Source organism: Monodon monoceros, unplaced genomic scaffold (assembly GCF_005190385.1).
Source record: "Monodon monoceros isolate NGI ecotype Baffin Bay Population unplaced genomic scaffold, NGI_Narwhal_1 Super_Scaffold_7, whole genome shotgun sequence".
Lineage (NCBI taxonomy): Eukaryota > Metazoa > Chordata > Mammalia > Artiodactyla > Monodontidae > Monodon > Monodon monoceros.
The window spans coordinates 32,512,396-32,528,125 of record NW_021703784.1 but is presented as its reverse complement, the minus strand read 5'-3'; the positions used below and the strand labels follow the sequence as shown (position 1 = coordinate 32,528,125).

At 34.5% G+C, this 15,730-nt stretch overlaps 1 protein-coding gene across 1 annotated transcript in view; it reads left to right on the top strand.

Annotated features, from left to right (window-relative positions):
- Positions 1–15,730, top strand: part of CNTN5 (contactin 5) — a 1,393,643-nt gene that overhangs the window by 1,203,163 nt on the left and 174,750 nt on the right. The window contains exons 13-14 of the mRNA XM_029208299.1: positions 10,780–10,907; positions 13,133–13,308. Coding sequence (XP_029064132.1) covers positions 10,780–10,907; positions 13,133–13,308 — 304 coding nt within the window. The remainder of the gene's footprint in view (positions 1–10,779; positions 10,908–13,132; positions 13,309–15,730) is intronic.

The following is a 15,730-nucleotide window of genomic DNA, read 5'->3' as shown; positions in this document are numbered from 1 at the left end:
AAATGTACTTTTGTTATAGAATATTTTAAAATAATTTTTATAACTCTGTCATTGAAAGTACTAATATAATAGTAAAATTTTATTATATTTTTATGGTGGTAACTCTTTCTTATACATCAATGGAAGAGATAAATCGGGGTTGAATAATTGTTACAACATTCCATTGTATTATTTTCAACACTGAAGTAGTTTTTAATAATTTGAACCAATCATTTTTTTCTGTTCTCAAGTCTTAATGTAGGCACTTGAAAATGCTGAAACTGTAGTGCTTAGTGGATAAGACACACAAGCTATCATGTACTAAGAAAAAAATGTGACAGTGCTATTTTGCTTCTGAGGAAGTAGAAAACGAAGGCAGGAATAATCCTAACTAAAGAGCATTAAGGAGGAGTTCAGGCAGATAGCACATTTGAGCTGTGATAAATAGGTAGGAATCTAACCACTGAAAGGTACATGGTCTCACGACTAGAGAAATGGCCTCCAAATCCAGGTCTGAACAGTTCAATTGTGCAAGATATTCATTAGGGGATGGGAGGGGAGAAAGGAGAAAATGGAATAACATGTTTGTTTTACTTATAATATCTAATTATTATATGTTTACAGTGTATTTAGCATTATTAGTATAGCACTCTATGTGTGTATGTGTGTGAGGTGCATAGGTAATTTACAAATGAAATAAAACACACATAGAAAATGCATTACAAAGAGTTTGGAGACCTGCAGAGCACAGGAGATCAGGGATGATAGAAGTTATGACCATTTGGTGGAGACTTTTAACTGTTCTACAAAGGAGAAGTATGTTATTTTGCAGGCTAGACTGAGAGCCATGAAAATTTCAGGCAAAAAAGTGAGCTCTAATTTAGGAAGTTAAATCCAGAGGAAATGTGCAATTTGAATGCAAGGAGTGAAAGACTAGAGTTCAGAAAAGCAATTAGAAAACAGGCTTATCAATAAATAATTTTACCTATCCCCCCCACAAAGCCTGGATAAGAATAAGACTTACCTAATATTCAGCCCTCAAATGAGTTGTCACCTCCCCTGAGATTTCTCCTCTAACCACACTCACATCCCCCAGGTTGGTGAGTTACCTGTGCTTATTCCTTTCCAGAATTTAATATGCTGAATGTTAATTTCTTGCTTGCCTGTCGGATGATTCCTCTTTAGTTGTAATTCCTGAGGGTAGGAACTGGAACTTTTTCATCGTTGTATACCAGATACCTTCTGTAGTGTCTGGACTACAGAACTTATTCAATAAGAAGTTGAACCTGAGATGCTTCACTCCATCTCCTGCTTCCAGACATTCAGTGGCCTAATTCCTACTTCTTGCAGGTATCATCTTAGATATCACTTTCTCCGGAAACGTGCATCTCCATTAGCACAATCTCATTTAATTATAATTACACATATAATTGTTTTTCCTATTAAGAAGATGACAGGAGGGACGCCTTCAAGATGGCAGAGGAGTAAGACGTGGAGATCACCTTCCTCCCCACAAATACATCAAAACTCCATCTACATGTAGAACAACTCCTACAGAGCACCTACTGAATGCTGGCAGAAATCTCAGACTTCCCAAAAGACGCCCTCAGGCGACCTACACACAGAGGTGGGGCCAAATCCAAAGCTGAACCCCAGGAGCTGTGTGAACAAAGAAGAGAAAGGGAAATATCTCCCAGCGGCCTCAGGAGCAGTGGATTAAATCTCCACAATCAACTCGATGTGCCCTGCATTTGTGGAGTACATGAATAGACAACGAAACATCCCAAATTGAGGAGGTGGACTTTGGGAGAAAGTGTAGACTTGGGGTTTGCTTTCTGCATCTAATTTATTTATGGTTTTATGTTAATCTTAGTTTAGTATTTACAGCTTATTATCTTTGGTAGATTTGTTTACCGATTTGGTTGCTCTCTTCTTTTTCTTTATTTTGAGAAGAAAGTGTATTCTGTTGTTCTTGGATGGAATGTCCTATATATCAATTATGTCCATGTTGTTTAATGTATCATTTAAGCTGTGTTTCCTTATTTATTTTCATTTTGGAAGATCTGTCCATTGGTGAAAGTGAGATGTTAACGTCCCCTACTATGATTGTGTTACTGTCGATTTCCCCTTTTATGGCTGTTAGCATTTGCCTTATGAATTGAGGTGCTCCTATTTTGGGTGCATAAATATTCACAATTGTTGTATCTTCTTCTTGGATTGATCCCTTGATCATTATGTAGTGTTCTTCTTTGTCTCTTGTAATAGTCTTTGTTTTAAAGTCTATTCTGTCTGATATGAGAATTGCTACTCCAGCTTTCTTTTGATTTCCATTTGCATGGAATATCTTTTTCCATCCCTTCACTTTCAGTCTTTTTGTGTCCCTAGGTCTGAAGTGGGTCTCTTGTAGACAGCATATATACAGGTCTTTTTTTTGTATCCATTCAGCCAATCTATGTCTTTTGGTTGGAGCATTTATTCCATTTACATTTAAGGTAGTTATCGATATGTATGTTCCTATGACCATTTTCTTAATTGTTTTGGGTTTGTTTTTCTAGGTCTTTTTCTTCTCTTGTGTTTCCCACCTAGAGAAATTCCTTTAGCATTTGTTGTAGAGCTGGTTTGGTGGTGCTGAATTCTCTTAGCTTTTGCTTGTCTGTTAAGGTTTTAATTTCTTCATTGAATCTGAATGAGATCCTTGCTGGGTAGAGTAATCTGGGTTGTAGGTTTTTCCCTTTCATCACTTTAAATATATCCTGTCACTCCCTTCTGGCTTGCAGAGTTTCTGTTGAAAGATCAGCTATTAAACCTATGGGGATTCCCTTGAATGTTATTTGTTGCTTTTCGCTTGCTGCTTTTAATATTTTTTCTTTGTATTTAATTTTTGATAGTTTGATTAATATGTGTCTTGGCATGTTTCGCCTTGGATTTATCCTGTATGGGACTCTCTGTGCTTCCTAGACTTGACTGACTATGTCCTTTCCCATATTATGGAAATTTTCAACTATAATCTCTTCAGATATTTTCTCAGTCCCTTTCTTTATCTCTTCTTCTTCTGAGATCCCTATAATTTGAGTGTTGGTGCTTTTAATGTTGTCCCAGAAGTCTCTGAGACTGTCCTCAATATTTTTCATTCTTTTTTCTTTATTCTACTCTGCAGTAGTTATTTCCACTATTTTATCTTCCAGGTCACTTATCCATTCTTCTGCCTCAGTTATTCTTCTATTGATTCCTTCTAGAGAATTTTTAATTTCATTTATTGTGTTGTTTTTCATTGTTTATTTGCTCTTTAGTTCTTCTAGTTCCTTGTTAAATGTTTCTTGTATTTTTTCCATTCTGTTTCCAAGATTTTGGATCATCTTTACTATCATTACTCTGAATTATTTTTTAGGTAGACTGCCTATTTCCTCTTCATTTGTTTGTTCTGGAGGGTTTTTACCTTCCTCCTTCATCTGCTGTTTATTTCTCTGTCTTCTCATTTTGTTTAACTTACTGTGTTTGGGGTCTCCTTTTTGCAGGCTGCAGGTTTGCAGTTCCCATTGTTTTTGGTGTCTTCCTGCAGTGGCTAAAGTTGGTTCAGTGGGTTGTGTAGGCTTCCTGTTGAATGGGGCTGGAGCCTGTGTTCTTGTGGATGAGGCTATACCTTGTCCTTCTGGTGGGCAGGACCACGTCCGGTGGTGTGTTTTGTGGTGTCTGTGAACTTCTTATGATTTTAGGCAGCCTCTCTGCTAAGGGTGGGTTTGTGTTCCTGTCTTGCTAGTTCTTTGGCATAAGGTGTCCAGCACTGGAGCTTGCTGGTCGTTGAGTGGAGCTGGGCCTTGGCATTGATACGGGGATCTCTGGGAGAACTTTCACCGTCTGATATTACGTGGGGCTGGCAGGTGTCTTGTGGACCAATATCCTGAACTTGGCTCTCTGACCTCAGAGACTCAGGACTGACACTTTGTTGGAGCATCACGACCTGTCAGCCACACGGCCAGGTACATGGGTAGTTTCTTGATTTTTCGGAAGTCTGAGGTCTTCTGCCAGCGTTCAGAAGGTATTCTGTAGGAGGTGTTCCATATGTAGATGTATTTTTGATGTATTTGTGGGGAGGAAGATGATCTCCATGTCTTATTCTTCTGCCATCTTGAAGGTCTCTGGTGTGCTGAAGAGCTTGCTGAAATGCAGATTGCTGAAATCCACTCCCAGACTGGAGTCAATATGTCGAGGTTGGGCCCCAAGATGTGAGCCCCAAGATTTTTAACCATGTCCTCTATTCCTCTGTATATTACTTCTTAAAACTACATGTTTTTCTATAATTACCTCAAAATATTTCATATAAATAAATGCATTAATTAATTAATTTTTTAAAAGTACTTTACTATAGCATCAAAAAAAGGATAAATCTGACAAAAGATATCTAAGACCTGTAGACTGATAACTACAAAATATTTCTTAGAGAAATTTTAAATGACCTAAATAAATGGAGATATGTCATGTTCATGTACTGTAAAGCCATATCGTTAACATGTTAATTTTTTTGTGAAAATTGAGCTAAAGATGCACTGAAATTCCAATCAAAATCTCAGTAAGCTTTTTCAAAATTGACAAGCTAATTGAAAAATTCATATGGAAATGCAAAGAATATAGCCAAAACAGCTTTGAAAAAGAAGAGCAAAGTAGAAAGAATTAACTTACATGTCTTCAAGACAAATCATATTGATACAATAATCAAGAAAGTAGATCAATGAGATAGCAGAGACAGTTAAGTAGTTGTTGACCTACACATATAATGTTAATTGATTTATCTTTTGGGTGGGGATTTTGCAAGCAACTTTTTATTAAGGAAATGCCAAACATTTACAAAAATAGAGAAAACAGTTTAATGAGCAGCTATTTGCAGCTTCACCAATTTTTGACTCATCAATGTGTTTCATCTATGCCCCAACCTAATTCCCTGTGCCTCCGTGAATTATTTTTAAGCAAACCCCAGACCGCTCCATCACTTCATCAGTAAATACAGTCAATTCTCATTTTTCTGTGTATCTATGTTCTATAAATTCATCACAAACACTGAATTAGCAAATACTGAACCATTGTTCATGGGGGAAAAACAGGGTTACGTTCCTGCAAGTCTCTGATCACCTTGTGGACAACTGGTCAGTACATAGCCTTGTCTTACGCATGTCTGTTTAAAGATATCTGATATAATATATAATGGTGATTTATTAACATTGAACTCACGGTCAGCAACACCATAACTCATAATGGAAAGAGGTTTACCTAACACATGGTTTTTCTCTGTAATGTACATCTAATTGATTTTTTTTTATTGGAGTATAGTTGCTTCACACTGTTTTGTCAGTTTCTGCTGTACAGTAAAGTGAATCAGCCATACATATACATATATCCCCTCTTTTTTGGATTTCCTTCCCATTTAGGTCACAACAGAGCATCCAGTAGAGTTCCCTGTGCTATACAATAGGTTCTCATTAGTTATCTATTTTATGCATAGTAGTGTATATATGTCAATCCCAGTATCCAAGTTCATCTCACTCCCATTCCCCCTTGGTATCCATACGTTTGTTCTTTATGTCTGTGTCTCTGTTTCTGCTTTGCAAACAAAATCGTCTATACCATTTTTCTAGATTACACATATATGTGTTAATATACGGTATTTGTTTTTCTCTTTCTGACTTACTTCATTCTGTATGACAGTCTCTAGGTCCATCTATGTCTACAAATGACCCATTTTCATTCCTTTTTATTGCTGAATAAATATTGTATATATGTACCATATCTTCTTTATCAATTCCTCTGTTGATGGACGTTTAGATGCTCAACATCACTAATTATTAGAGAAATGCAAATCAAAACTACAATGAGGTATCACCTCACACTGGTCAGAATGGCCATCATTAAAAACTCTGCAAACAATAAATGCTGGACAGGGTGTGGAGAAAAGGGAACCGTCTTAACACCGTTAGTGGGAATGTAAATTGATACAGCCACTATGGAAAACAGTATGGAGGTTCCTTAAAAAACTAAAAATAGAACTACCATATGACCCAGCAATCCCACTACTGGGCATATACCCAGAGAAAACCATAATTCAAAAAGATACATGCACCCCAGTGTTCATTGCAGCACTATTTACAATAACCAGGACATGAATGCCAATTAATTTTTGACAATGGAAAGAAGATAGTCTTTTCCAAATGGTGGCACAGAACAACTGGATAACCATATACTAAATAAATAAATAAATAAATAAATAGTTAGATTCCTACCTCATAGCATGAACAAAACGTAACTCAAAATGGATCATAGACATAAACATAAAAATTAAAACTATAGAACATCAAAAAGAAAACAGAGAAAAACTTTGTGACCTTAGGTTAGGTAACAAACCTAACCTATTGCTTAGTACAACAACAAAAGCACAAAGCATAAAATAGATTGGACTTCATCAACCAAGAACTTCTGCTGTTGGAAAAATGCTAAGACATGCCAGAAACTGGTAAAAAATATTTGCCAGTCTGATACCTGCAAAAGGAGTTCTATATAGAATATAAAAAGAACTCTCAAACCTCAATAACAGCTCCATAAAAATGGTAAAATATTCTCACACTCTCTTCACCCAAGAAGATATACAGATGGAAAATAAAAAAAATATAAAGATGCTCAACATCAGCAGTCATTAGGGAAATGGAACTTATAACAAGATTCTAGTACCTGCTTATCATAATCACTAAAATTAAAAAGACTGACCATATCAAGTGTTGCAAGAACTCTCACACTGGGATGCTAGAAATGTAAAGTGGCACAATCATGTGGAAACAGTGTGGCAGCTTCTTAAAAAGTTAAACATAAAACTAACCAGATGATCTAGTCATTACAGTTCTAAGTATTTATCCAAAAGAAATAAAGCAAATATTCATAAAATACATATATACAAATCTCCATAGCAGCTTTATTTGTAATAGCCACAGGCTGAAAATAACACAAGCATCCACCAAAAGGTGAAGGATATGCAAGTTGTGCCATCTACACACAGTAGAATACTGCTCAGCAATGAAGAGGAATGGATTCTTGATCATTGTAACAAGGATGACACTCAATTTAATGTCAACTTAATTATGCTGAGTGAAATTAACTAAACAAAAGGAGTACATGGTGTTAAGAGTCTATTTATATAAAATTTTGTAAAAGTGAAAACTTACTCTAGTGATAGAAAGCAGATCAGTAGTAGTCCAGTGATAAGGGTGGTATGAGAAAGGGCTGGGGGGAGAGAATACAGAGGAACACAGGGAAGATTTGAGGGGGACATATATGTTGATGATCTCGACGATGCTAATTAATGGTTTCATGACTGTATATCTATACGTGAGAACTTTTCAAAGTTATACACTTTAAACATGCGAGCTTATTATATGCCTATTATACATCAGTAAAGCTGTTAAAAAAAATTGGCAGCTCTCATTGACCTAAAATAAAGATCAGATATTTTTCATAGTATGAGAGGTCCTGCATGATCTTACTCCCTGTCTACCTCTCCAGTCTCACCTTGAGCCACTTTCTGCTCCTGCTTTTTATATGCCATCATAATTGGCCATTTCATTCTTCAAGGTCTTGCGGTCTTTCCCATCTGGGGGCCTTACAAATGTCATTCCCTCTGCTTTCCCACACTTTACCTAGTTAGCTCTCTTTCATCCTTCAGTTCTCACTGCAATACTTCACTCAGAAAAGATTCATCTAACACCCTAAATAGTTGAGGCTTTCATAGTAAGAACTTTCCCTGGCACTCTCTACTTTTTCTTTTTAAAAATTTGTCACAAATTTTATTTAAAATTTTGAGTAAATTTTCAATTAATGTCTACACACACCACAAAAATAGAATAATTTATATATATTATCAAGTTAATACTGTTAAAGAACTAGTTAGATATAATTATGATAGTTTTACATATAAGGAAAGAGACTGAGTAATTTTAAGATCACACAAGTGCTCGTCAATGGCAGTGATTTGAACGCAACCCTCTCTGACTTTAAAGCACACAGTCTCAATTAGTGATTAATGATTCCATGATATAATATCCATTATGACAGGGTACCAGAAAAAATCTAAACTAGAAGTCAAAGCATGATCTCTAAATAATATGGCAGCAGGTGTATAGGTGGTACTCCCAGACAAGCACTTGGAAGGGTCTAAAATAGGTTGTACTATCCGACAGCTAAGCCAAACATGGAAATGGAGAGTCCAGAAAATGATCCTGAAATTTGGAGATCAAGATAGGCATCAGGAAGTTAGCAATGAATCCTTGCAAGATAGGGTAAGCACAATGGTATACTAGGTAGATTGTGGTACTGGGCAAGTTACCAAGGCAAAGATCCAGTAACTAAGTGCAAGATGAGAACCAAGACATCTCCAGGTCGAGGCAGAAATTGTGGAGAAATTTAGAGACCAGAAGAGAGTAAATGTGCCTTGATACTAAGTGCTAGAATGCTGGTTTGCATTTCTAAAATTTCTCCCTGTCCACAGCAGACCGTCACCTTACCACTCCCTTATTACCCCATTCCAAGTTCAAGGATGTCTCAGAAGAATTAGTCTACAAATCTGAAGATTTCAAATGTAGGGGTCACATGGTAATAGCATAGGGCAGAAGACAAAGAAGCTGGAAATTGCAAAGAAATATTAATTCAGTATTCAATTATCTCAGTATTTGTTTGCAATAGCCAGATGTTATAATATAAATTGCATTCATTGTTTATTCTATTTTTTTCTTTTCTAAATTAAAAAAAGAGCTTATCTGATAAGGATTTGCAACTTGAATCAGTAGACAGGCTTTTGGTTAAATGCCATTGTCACTTGACAGGTAAAAAGCACCATGGTATTCAAAATTCTTCATCCTCCAAGTGGATCAGTGGCCTAAAGTACAGGAGTGTTCATAAACTATCTTTGTAATATATTGCCTCCTGTCAGTGAGAAAGGACTTATCTTAAATTAAGAGCTAAAATACTACCAATATCTAAGATACATTTATTTCTTTAAAGTGGGTGATATTTTTCTAAGATACATTTATTTCTTTAAAGGGGGTGACATTTTAAGCCAAACTTCTCACCTGCTAGATTAGAATTTACACCAGTCAGTAAAATGTAGACATTTTCACAATATTAATAATCTGCACAAACTGTAGTAATTTAACTATATTTCAATAAAGTGTGTCATTCTCACAAGAGAAGGCTTATTTGTTTATAAAAAGTATAATCTTTGCTTTCAAATAAATCTTTTTGTAGCATGTGTATCTTTGTGATTGAAATGGAATAAGTACATATATTGCATTTTTATAGAAATAGCACTATCTAAATAACAAACAGAATTTTTCATTGACCATCTTAAATGGATTATATAACTTCAGAGACCACTGTGTTTTCCAAATGTCTCATTAATATCCCTGCTAGACATAAATTACAGTCAAATCCTCTATTGCTAGTTTGGCTTGCTTCTAAATTTGGCTCCCTTCTCATACATTGTAAATCAAATTTGATCCATATTGAAAGCAGTATGATGTTTTTAAACTGGTCTCTTTATGGATAATAATATGTAAGTATAAATTAATAAGCAATATTCAGCAGCCTAGAATCTAATCCAATTGTTAAAAGTTCAATGCTGCCCATAACCATCAGTTCTGGACTGATTGGCAAAACTGAATACATATTTTTAAATAACATAAAGGATGTTGATAAACTGATTTAGCCATTATTCTTGTATCTTAAATAGTTTAATGTTATCATGTTGCCCTGCAATAAACTATTCTTTTCAGGACTAGGAGGATCCAATTTTAGGATTTTAAGTTCAGTGAGACCTTTAGTTTTCTACCTAAAGTAGCACATACTGTTATTTCCTCTTTCCTAAGTCAGTCTAAATTCTAGTGGCATATCAAATAAAATCACAACAGCCATTTCTGTTATGTCTCGGGTTGCTTCAGTAGGTCGATGCACTGGTGAAATAATAGGTTATACTTCAGGAGCATAAGAAGGAGAAAAGGACAAAAATTCTAATTAAGTTTGATATCCTTATATTTCTGGAATGATGAATACACAGGAGAATATGGTAATCCTGAATGTCAACCTCATTTTCACAGAACTTCTAAAAATTTTAAATAATGCTTTAATTTCTCACCTTCATATAAGACTCAAGATCCAGTTTTGATAAAGGTCTTGAAAGAGCCCAAATGCAAACTCAGATGTCATGCTTTTATGTTTGAAAAGCACAGTATGAGTAGCCCAGGTTTCAGGTATCAGGTCTGTCACGCCCTTGCTACACGGGTTGCACTGCACAAAAACCACCATAAATCATCTCGAGGCTGTATACAATTAATTTTATGTTTGTACTTGTCCTCCTCTATGTTTTTATGCTGTTTCTTTTTATATTTGATTTTTGAGATCATTCTTGGTTTGAGGTGAAATACCTCAAGCTTAATATTAAAATAACGCTGGTGATATTATAGTATAAGTTTTAATAACCAAATTCAGGGTCACCTTTTTCTCCACAAGTTTTAAAAGGAGCTGTCATAAAGTTGTCAAAAGAAAAATAACCTGTAACTCCCTAACCTTTTTAAATATAAGACGGTATTATGTGGGTTTATTGCATAATTTCTTGAAGGGCAAAACATTTCTACTATCACTGCATATTTTCACAGTGATCCTTTACCTTATTTATTATTACTTGGAAGTGGTTTCAGATTTCATGAGAGTTTTTTACCACTTACTTGATTTGCAGTAAAACAGGAAAAAAAAAACCTTTTTAATAATTTTCAGAATAGCTATTCTTCCAGACGGGAGTCTACGGATCTTAAATGCTTCTAAATCAGATGAGGGAGAGTACGTTTGCCAAGGGGAAAATGTCTTTGGCTCTGCTGAAATCATAGCTTCCATTTCTGTGAAAGGTAAGAAAATGTGGCTACATGTTTTATAAGCATAGTTTCATGGCCTTATCAGAAAGTGAATAAATATAACGTGCATGTATGTGTATTTGAACGTATGTGTGTGCATGTTCCTGTTCAAGAAATATATTGTACACAAAGAACTAACTCAGTCGAATTGTCCCTTTCCATTATTTAGGGGACTATGAAGAAAGGAACACCTTGTTGGTAGAAATTTAAATATTATGCTCTGAACAAACTATGTGGGAGGGTAAAGAAATCTTTCTGAAGTTTTAGTCGTCTCAAAATTTAAAAGTATACCAACAGTATAAAAATATTTTCCTGAATCAAGATTAATTTTAGCATCAATCAGTAATATTCCTTTGTTACCACTTCAACTGGGGATTTGGGGCAAAAAAAGAGTAGCAAAAGGAGGACGTGAACATGTGGTGTTGAAATATACATCAGATGAACTGACACCAGAGCTACTCTTTGATTTCTGCATCAATGGAATTTTTATACACTGTAACTTTTTGGTATTATAAATATTACTGCTTAAATGTTTCTGTTAGTTTTCTAGTTCTAAAGTGAACTAGATTCCAAGTCTAGAGCCTTCTTTTGAGACTACCTGTCATTGTTCAGTACTAAGAAAATCTCCTATCTTAGACATTCTCTTCATTTGGTAAAGGAATACTTTTCACGATGAAGTATATCACTAATTTTTTCCATTTGTGCATGTAGTATATAATGAATCATACTTTGGCCACAAAAAATATAGTAATGTTCAGTTTCCCCTTTCTTTAGAAAGAGAAATGTAATTAAAATAGCCAGCACTCTGATATTTTAGAAAAGAGGCAAACATCCAGGGAAGGAAGGAACATAATTTAAAAAATGTCTTCACTTATAGCATACATTACTGGAATCCAAGTCAGTCTTCCAGTCCAGGTCTCATTCCTTGTGTGTGCTAAACAACGTTTTTCATAGTGAGGCAATGCTGGATCCACAGACTTTTTAAATTTAATAATAACAAAAATGTTCTCTGTTAATCACGAGTTAAGTGGAATATTTAGTTACTCAGAACATTCCAATTCTCACAAAGTTTAAACTGCAGTATGCTGTGATGATCTGTCTTCTCTGATGAAGCCAGAATTTAGAATGCCACACAGAATATCTGACTTCCAGAATGTTAATATTTACTGTGGCATTCCTTTCCTGGTATCGCTCTTTCTGAGACTGCTTTGAAGGATGCTGCATATTAAAGGATCTTATCAGTGGTTAACAATGGTCCTTCATCAGACTATGCTATTGCAGTAGAGCTGAAATAGGAAAATTAGGATAATTTTTCATCTGTGTCAGGCTTCTTGAGGTATCTACAATCAGGAACCTAATTAGGAAAAAAGAAAGTATCAAAATCCTGTCTCCATCACCTCCCTACTTTATTAAAAAAAATATATCATATTGCAGTTGTTTGATCATTAGCTTAACTAACCCTTAGAGGTACAGCTGGTATTAGCCTTTATTGGTTTAAAGTTGCTCTAAACCCAGTAAAAATGTATCTATTTTTTAAAAATTTAACTGAATCATTAAATAATGTAAACATTTTTTCTCAAAAAACATTTCTATTCAATATTTTGCCTTTTTTTAAAGATCTCAATTAAAGCATCCACTGTCTATCAAAGGAGATATTTTATAATCAGCCAGAGGTGCCTCTTGTACTCCTCTACTTACAAGGTTTTGTAAACTATAAAGTGAATACAAGCTGGTATAGTAGTAGTAGTAGTAGTATAGTTTTTATCTCCTTTAAGATAGTAATTTGAAGGGAGGTGCTCTGTATAACCTTTAAAGTGAACTCACTTGAATTATTCCTCCTTAGATGTGAAGCATTTTTTATTGTAAAAATTCTTTTATTTATACTGGATGATCCTTGAAGGTGGACTGGGAGGCTACAGCTTCTTTGTTCTAATGTTCCTCCTTCCAGAGCACCAATTGCTCTTTCTAGTTATGTAGTCTTCTTCTTAACAGGAATAGGGACTTTTAAATCATCTGTTCCCTACAAATGCTAATATTTCAATTAATATGGTAATATTACCAAATGGTAATATTTCAATTAATAATAGTTTATTAAGAGATATGTATCTGGAGCAACTATATTACATAGATTCCTTGTTTAATTTTTCTCTATTATTTAAAATACAGAATGAAGGTGAAAACTATACGTTATGCTAATTAACATATTTTTATTTCTATAGAACCTACAAGAATAGAACTTACTCCTAAAAGAACAGAGTTAACAGTGGGAGAAAGCGTCGTCCTCAACTGCAAAGCAATTCATGATGCTAGTTTGGATGTCACTTTCTACTGGACACTGAAAGGACAGCCTATCGATTTTGAGAAAGAAGGTGGACATTTTGAAAGCATCAGGGCCGTAAGTTAATAAAATTTTATTCTTTGAGTAATAATACTTTTAGAAATTTAGACTCAAATGTAAAAACTTTCTTCTCTGTGAAATGTTAAGGAAAAATTCAAATTGATTCAAACAATTATTTTATTTCATTATTTTATGTTATGTCAAACTGAAAATAATACTTATTTAGAACTCCCCCAGTAAGAAATTGGGAATACTTGATTATGCAGATCTGGTTTCTTTGCCATTTTTTTCTATTTGATTAGTATTGTCAATATTTACACCTTACTTCTCAAAAGTTATGTGGCTACATAAACATAAAAGTGTTATTTAAAGCATTCTTAGCAATTACGATACAATAAATAAATGAAGTAAGCCCGCCTGTCCTACTCCTGAAGAAATAGTAATTCTTGGAGATTCTTTAATCTATCACAGGCTACAGAGCTTAAACATGCAACCCAAAGTCAGAAATGCACATTAGCCTTAGACAAACATTCACAGACATGCTCATTTCTCATCTGCCAAATCTTTCCTTGTAATATCTTCTTTTATATATCTATGTGACAATCAACTAAATAGAGTAAGAAATCTTTTGAACCAAATTCTACAGTATGATCATAGTGTCTTAACAGAGAAGTAGGAAAATGATCTTTCCCCCCACTGGCTTTTTTAAAACATAAAAGAGTAACGTAATGATGGAGAGAGACAAGGGCAATGGAACTCGGGTGGCAGAGAGAGGTTTTGGCTGAAATATCTCTTCTATATTGGTTAAAGAGGTGGATCCAAATACAAACTATGCCTACAAATACAATTTAAAATGCTGCCACATACTTATTAACATCAGTTTATTCTTCTGTAAACATTATGGGAAGCACTGGTAGACCACAGCTGTAATGAGCCCAAACATATAAAACTTGGCTTGGATTGAATTTTATTTTAAAGGTAATGTGATACAGTGAGAAAAGTCCTAGACCCAAAGTAAGGAATTTTCTGGGTCAAGACCCAGCTCAGTCTTTAATCAGCTGTGTAACAAAAAGCCAGTCACTTGATTTGCCTTGGCATTAATCTCATAGAGCACTAAAGTGAGGGAGTTGGACCAGATAATTTCTAAGACCCCTTCTTACTCTAGAATTTGACAAATTTGTATTAACAGAATAGTAAGAATGAATTTTCTTTGTTGCATTTGCCAATGTAACTTAAAGTAAACATTTTCATCTAAATTATTCCTTTCATCCTGATTTACTTTGCAGTTAATGAGAGACTGTATAAATAAGAAAATTACCTGACTGCATTATTCACATCTCATTAAATAAATCAATTTTAATTGTCAATGGTTATGTTATATACAAAATATTTAGATCATGTTAAACTCATTTTCCTCGAATTTGTGATTTTTCTATTTACCTTGGGTCAATCATAGCTTCAAATTTTGAACAAATTTTATGCTATGAATGTCATAAAACAAAACCAGAAAAATATGACACAAAAATATTACATTTGAAAACAAAAAAATATACCACCAAAAATATTTCTTCTTAGGATTACCTGTAAATATTCATTTTGAGTGATCAGAAATATAAAGAAAACATATGTCTAAACTAAATTTTGGGTTTTCTTCATAGAAGCAGGCTTCTTCTTTATTTTAAAATATCAGTAGAGAAATTAATGGTCTGATATATTATATGAATTCTTGTTTTTGTCTCTTATATGTTACCACTTTAGTTTCAGGTCCATTCATTTGTATAAATAAATATCTTTAATCATTTTCATAAGGTTGGCAGTCAATAATACCTGCTGTATCTCTTTTTACACATATGCTGTTCCTGCCCTTGAGAATTACAAAATTGACTCCTTACTCCATGCAAACCTATATTGCTACAAGCCATAATAAATTAAGCTCAGTTTGTAGACAGTGGTAATAAACTCCAGAATAGAAAAATAAAGCAAATTAATATATTGAGAAGTGAGAAAAATATTTAGCTTAAGGTTATGTAGAATATATCACTTTAGCTTATTTTAAAAAATTAATAGAAATATGTTTGTACTTAAAATATTTGGAAGCTTCAGAACTGCAAAGTTAGAAGAAATTGTCTGTTCCCTCTACCCCAATTACCTCAAACACTGATTGGGTCTTCGCTGGCTTCAAGGACATACATGGGAGAGAATCCCATTCTGTGACTTGAAAAAGTCAGAGAAAAAAAAGAAAAACATTCTATCCCCATCCTGCCTTTCACCTTGTGAAATATAATATGTCTGAGAAATAACATGTTTTAGAAGGAGGGATGAAAGTGTTATAAGGAAGTGAGATTTGGGAAGGCCTCTGGTCATGTGGATACTTTCTGTTTGAGAGGCCAATTGAAGACTCTGGGAATAAGAGGGCAGGCCAGGACTCAGAAGAGAGCCTAGTGGGGTGATCTATGGTTTGCTCTGAGTTTCAAAGGAG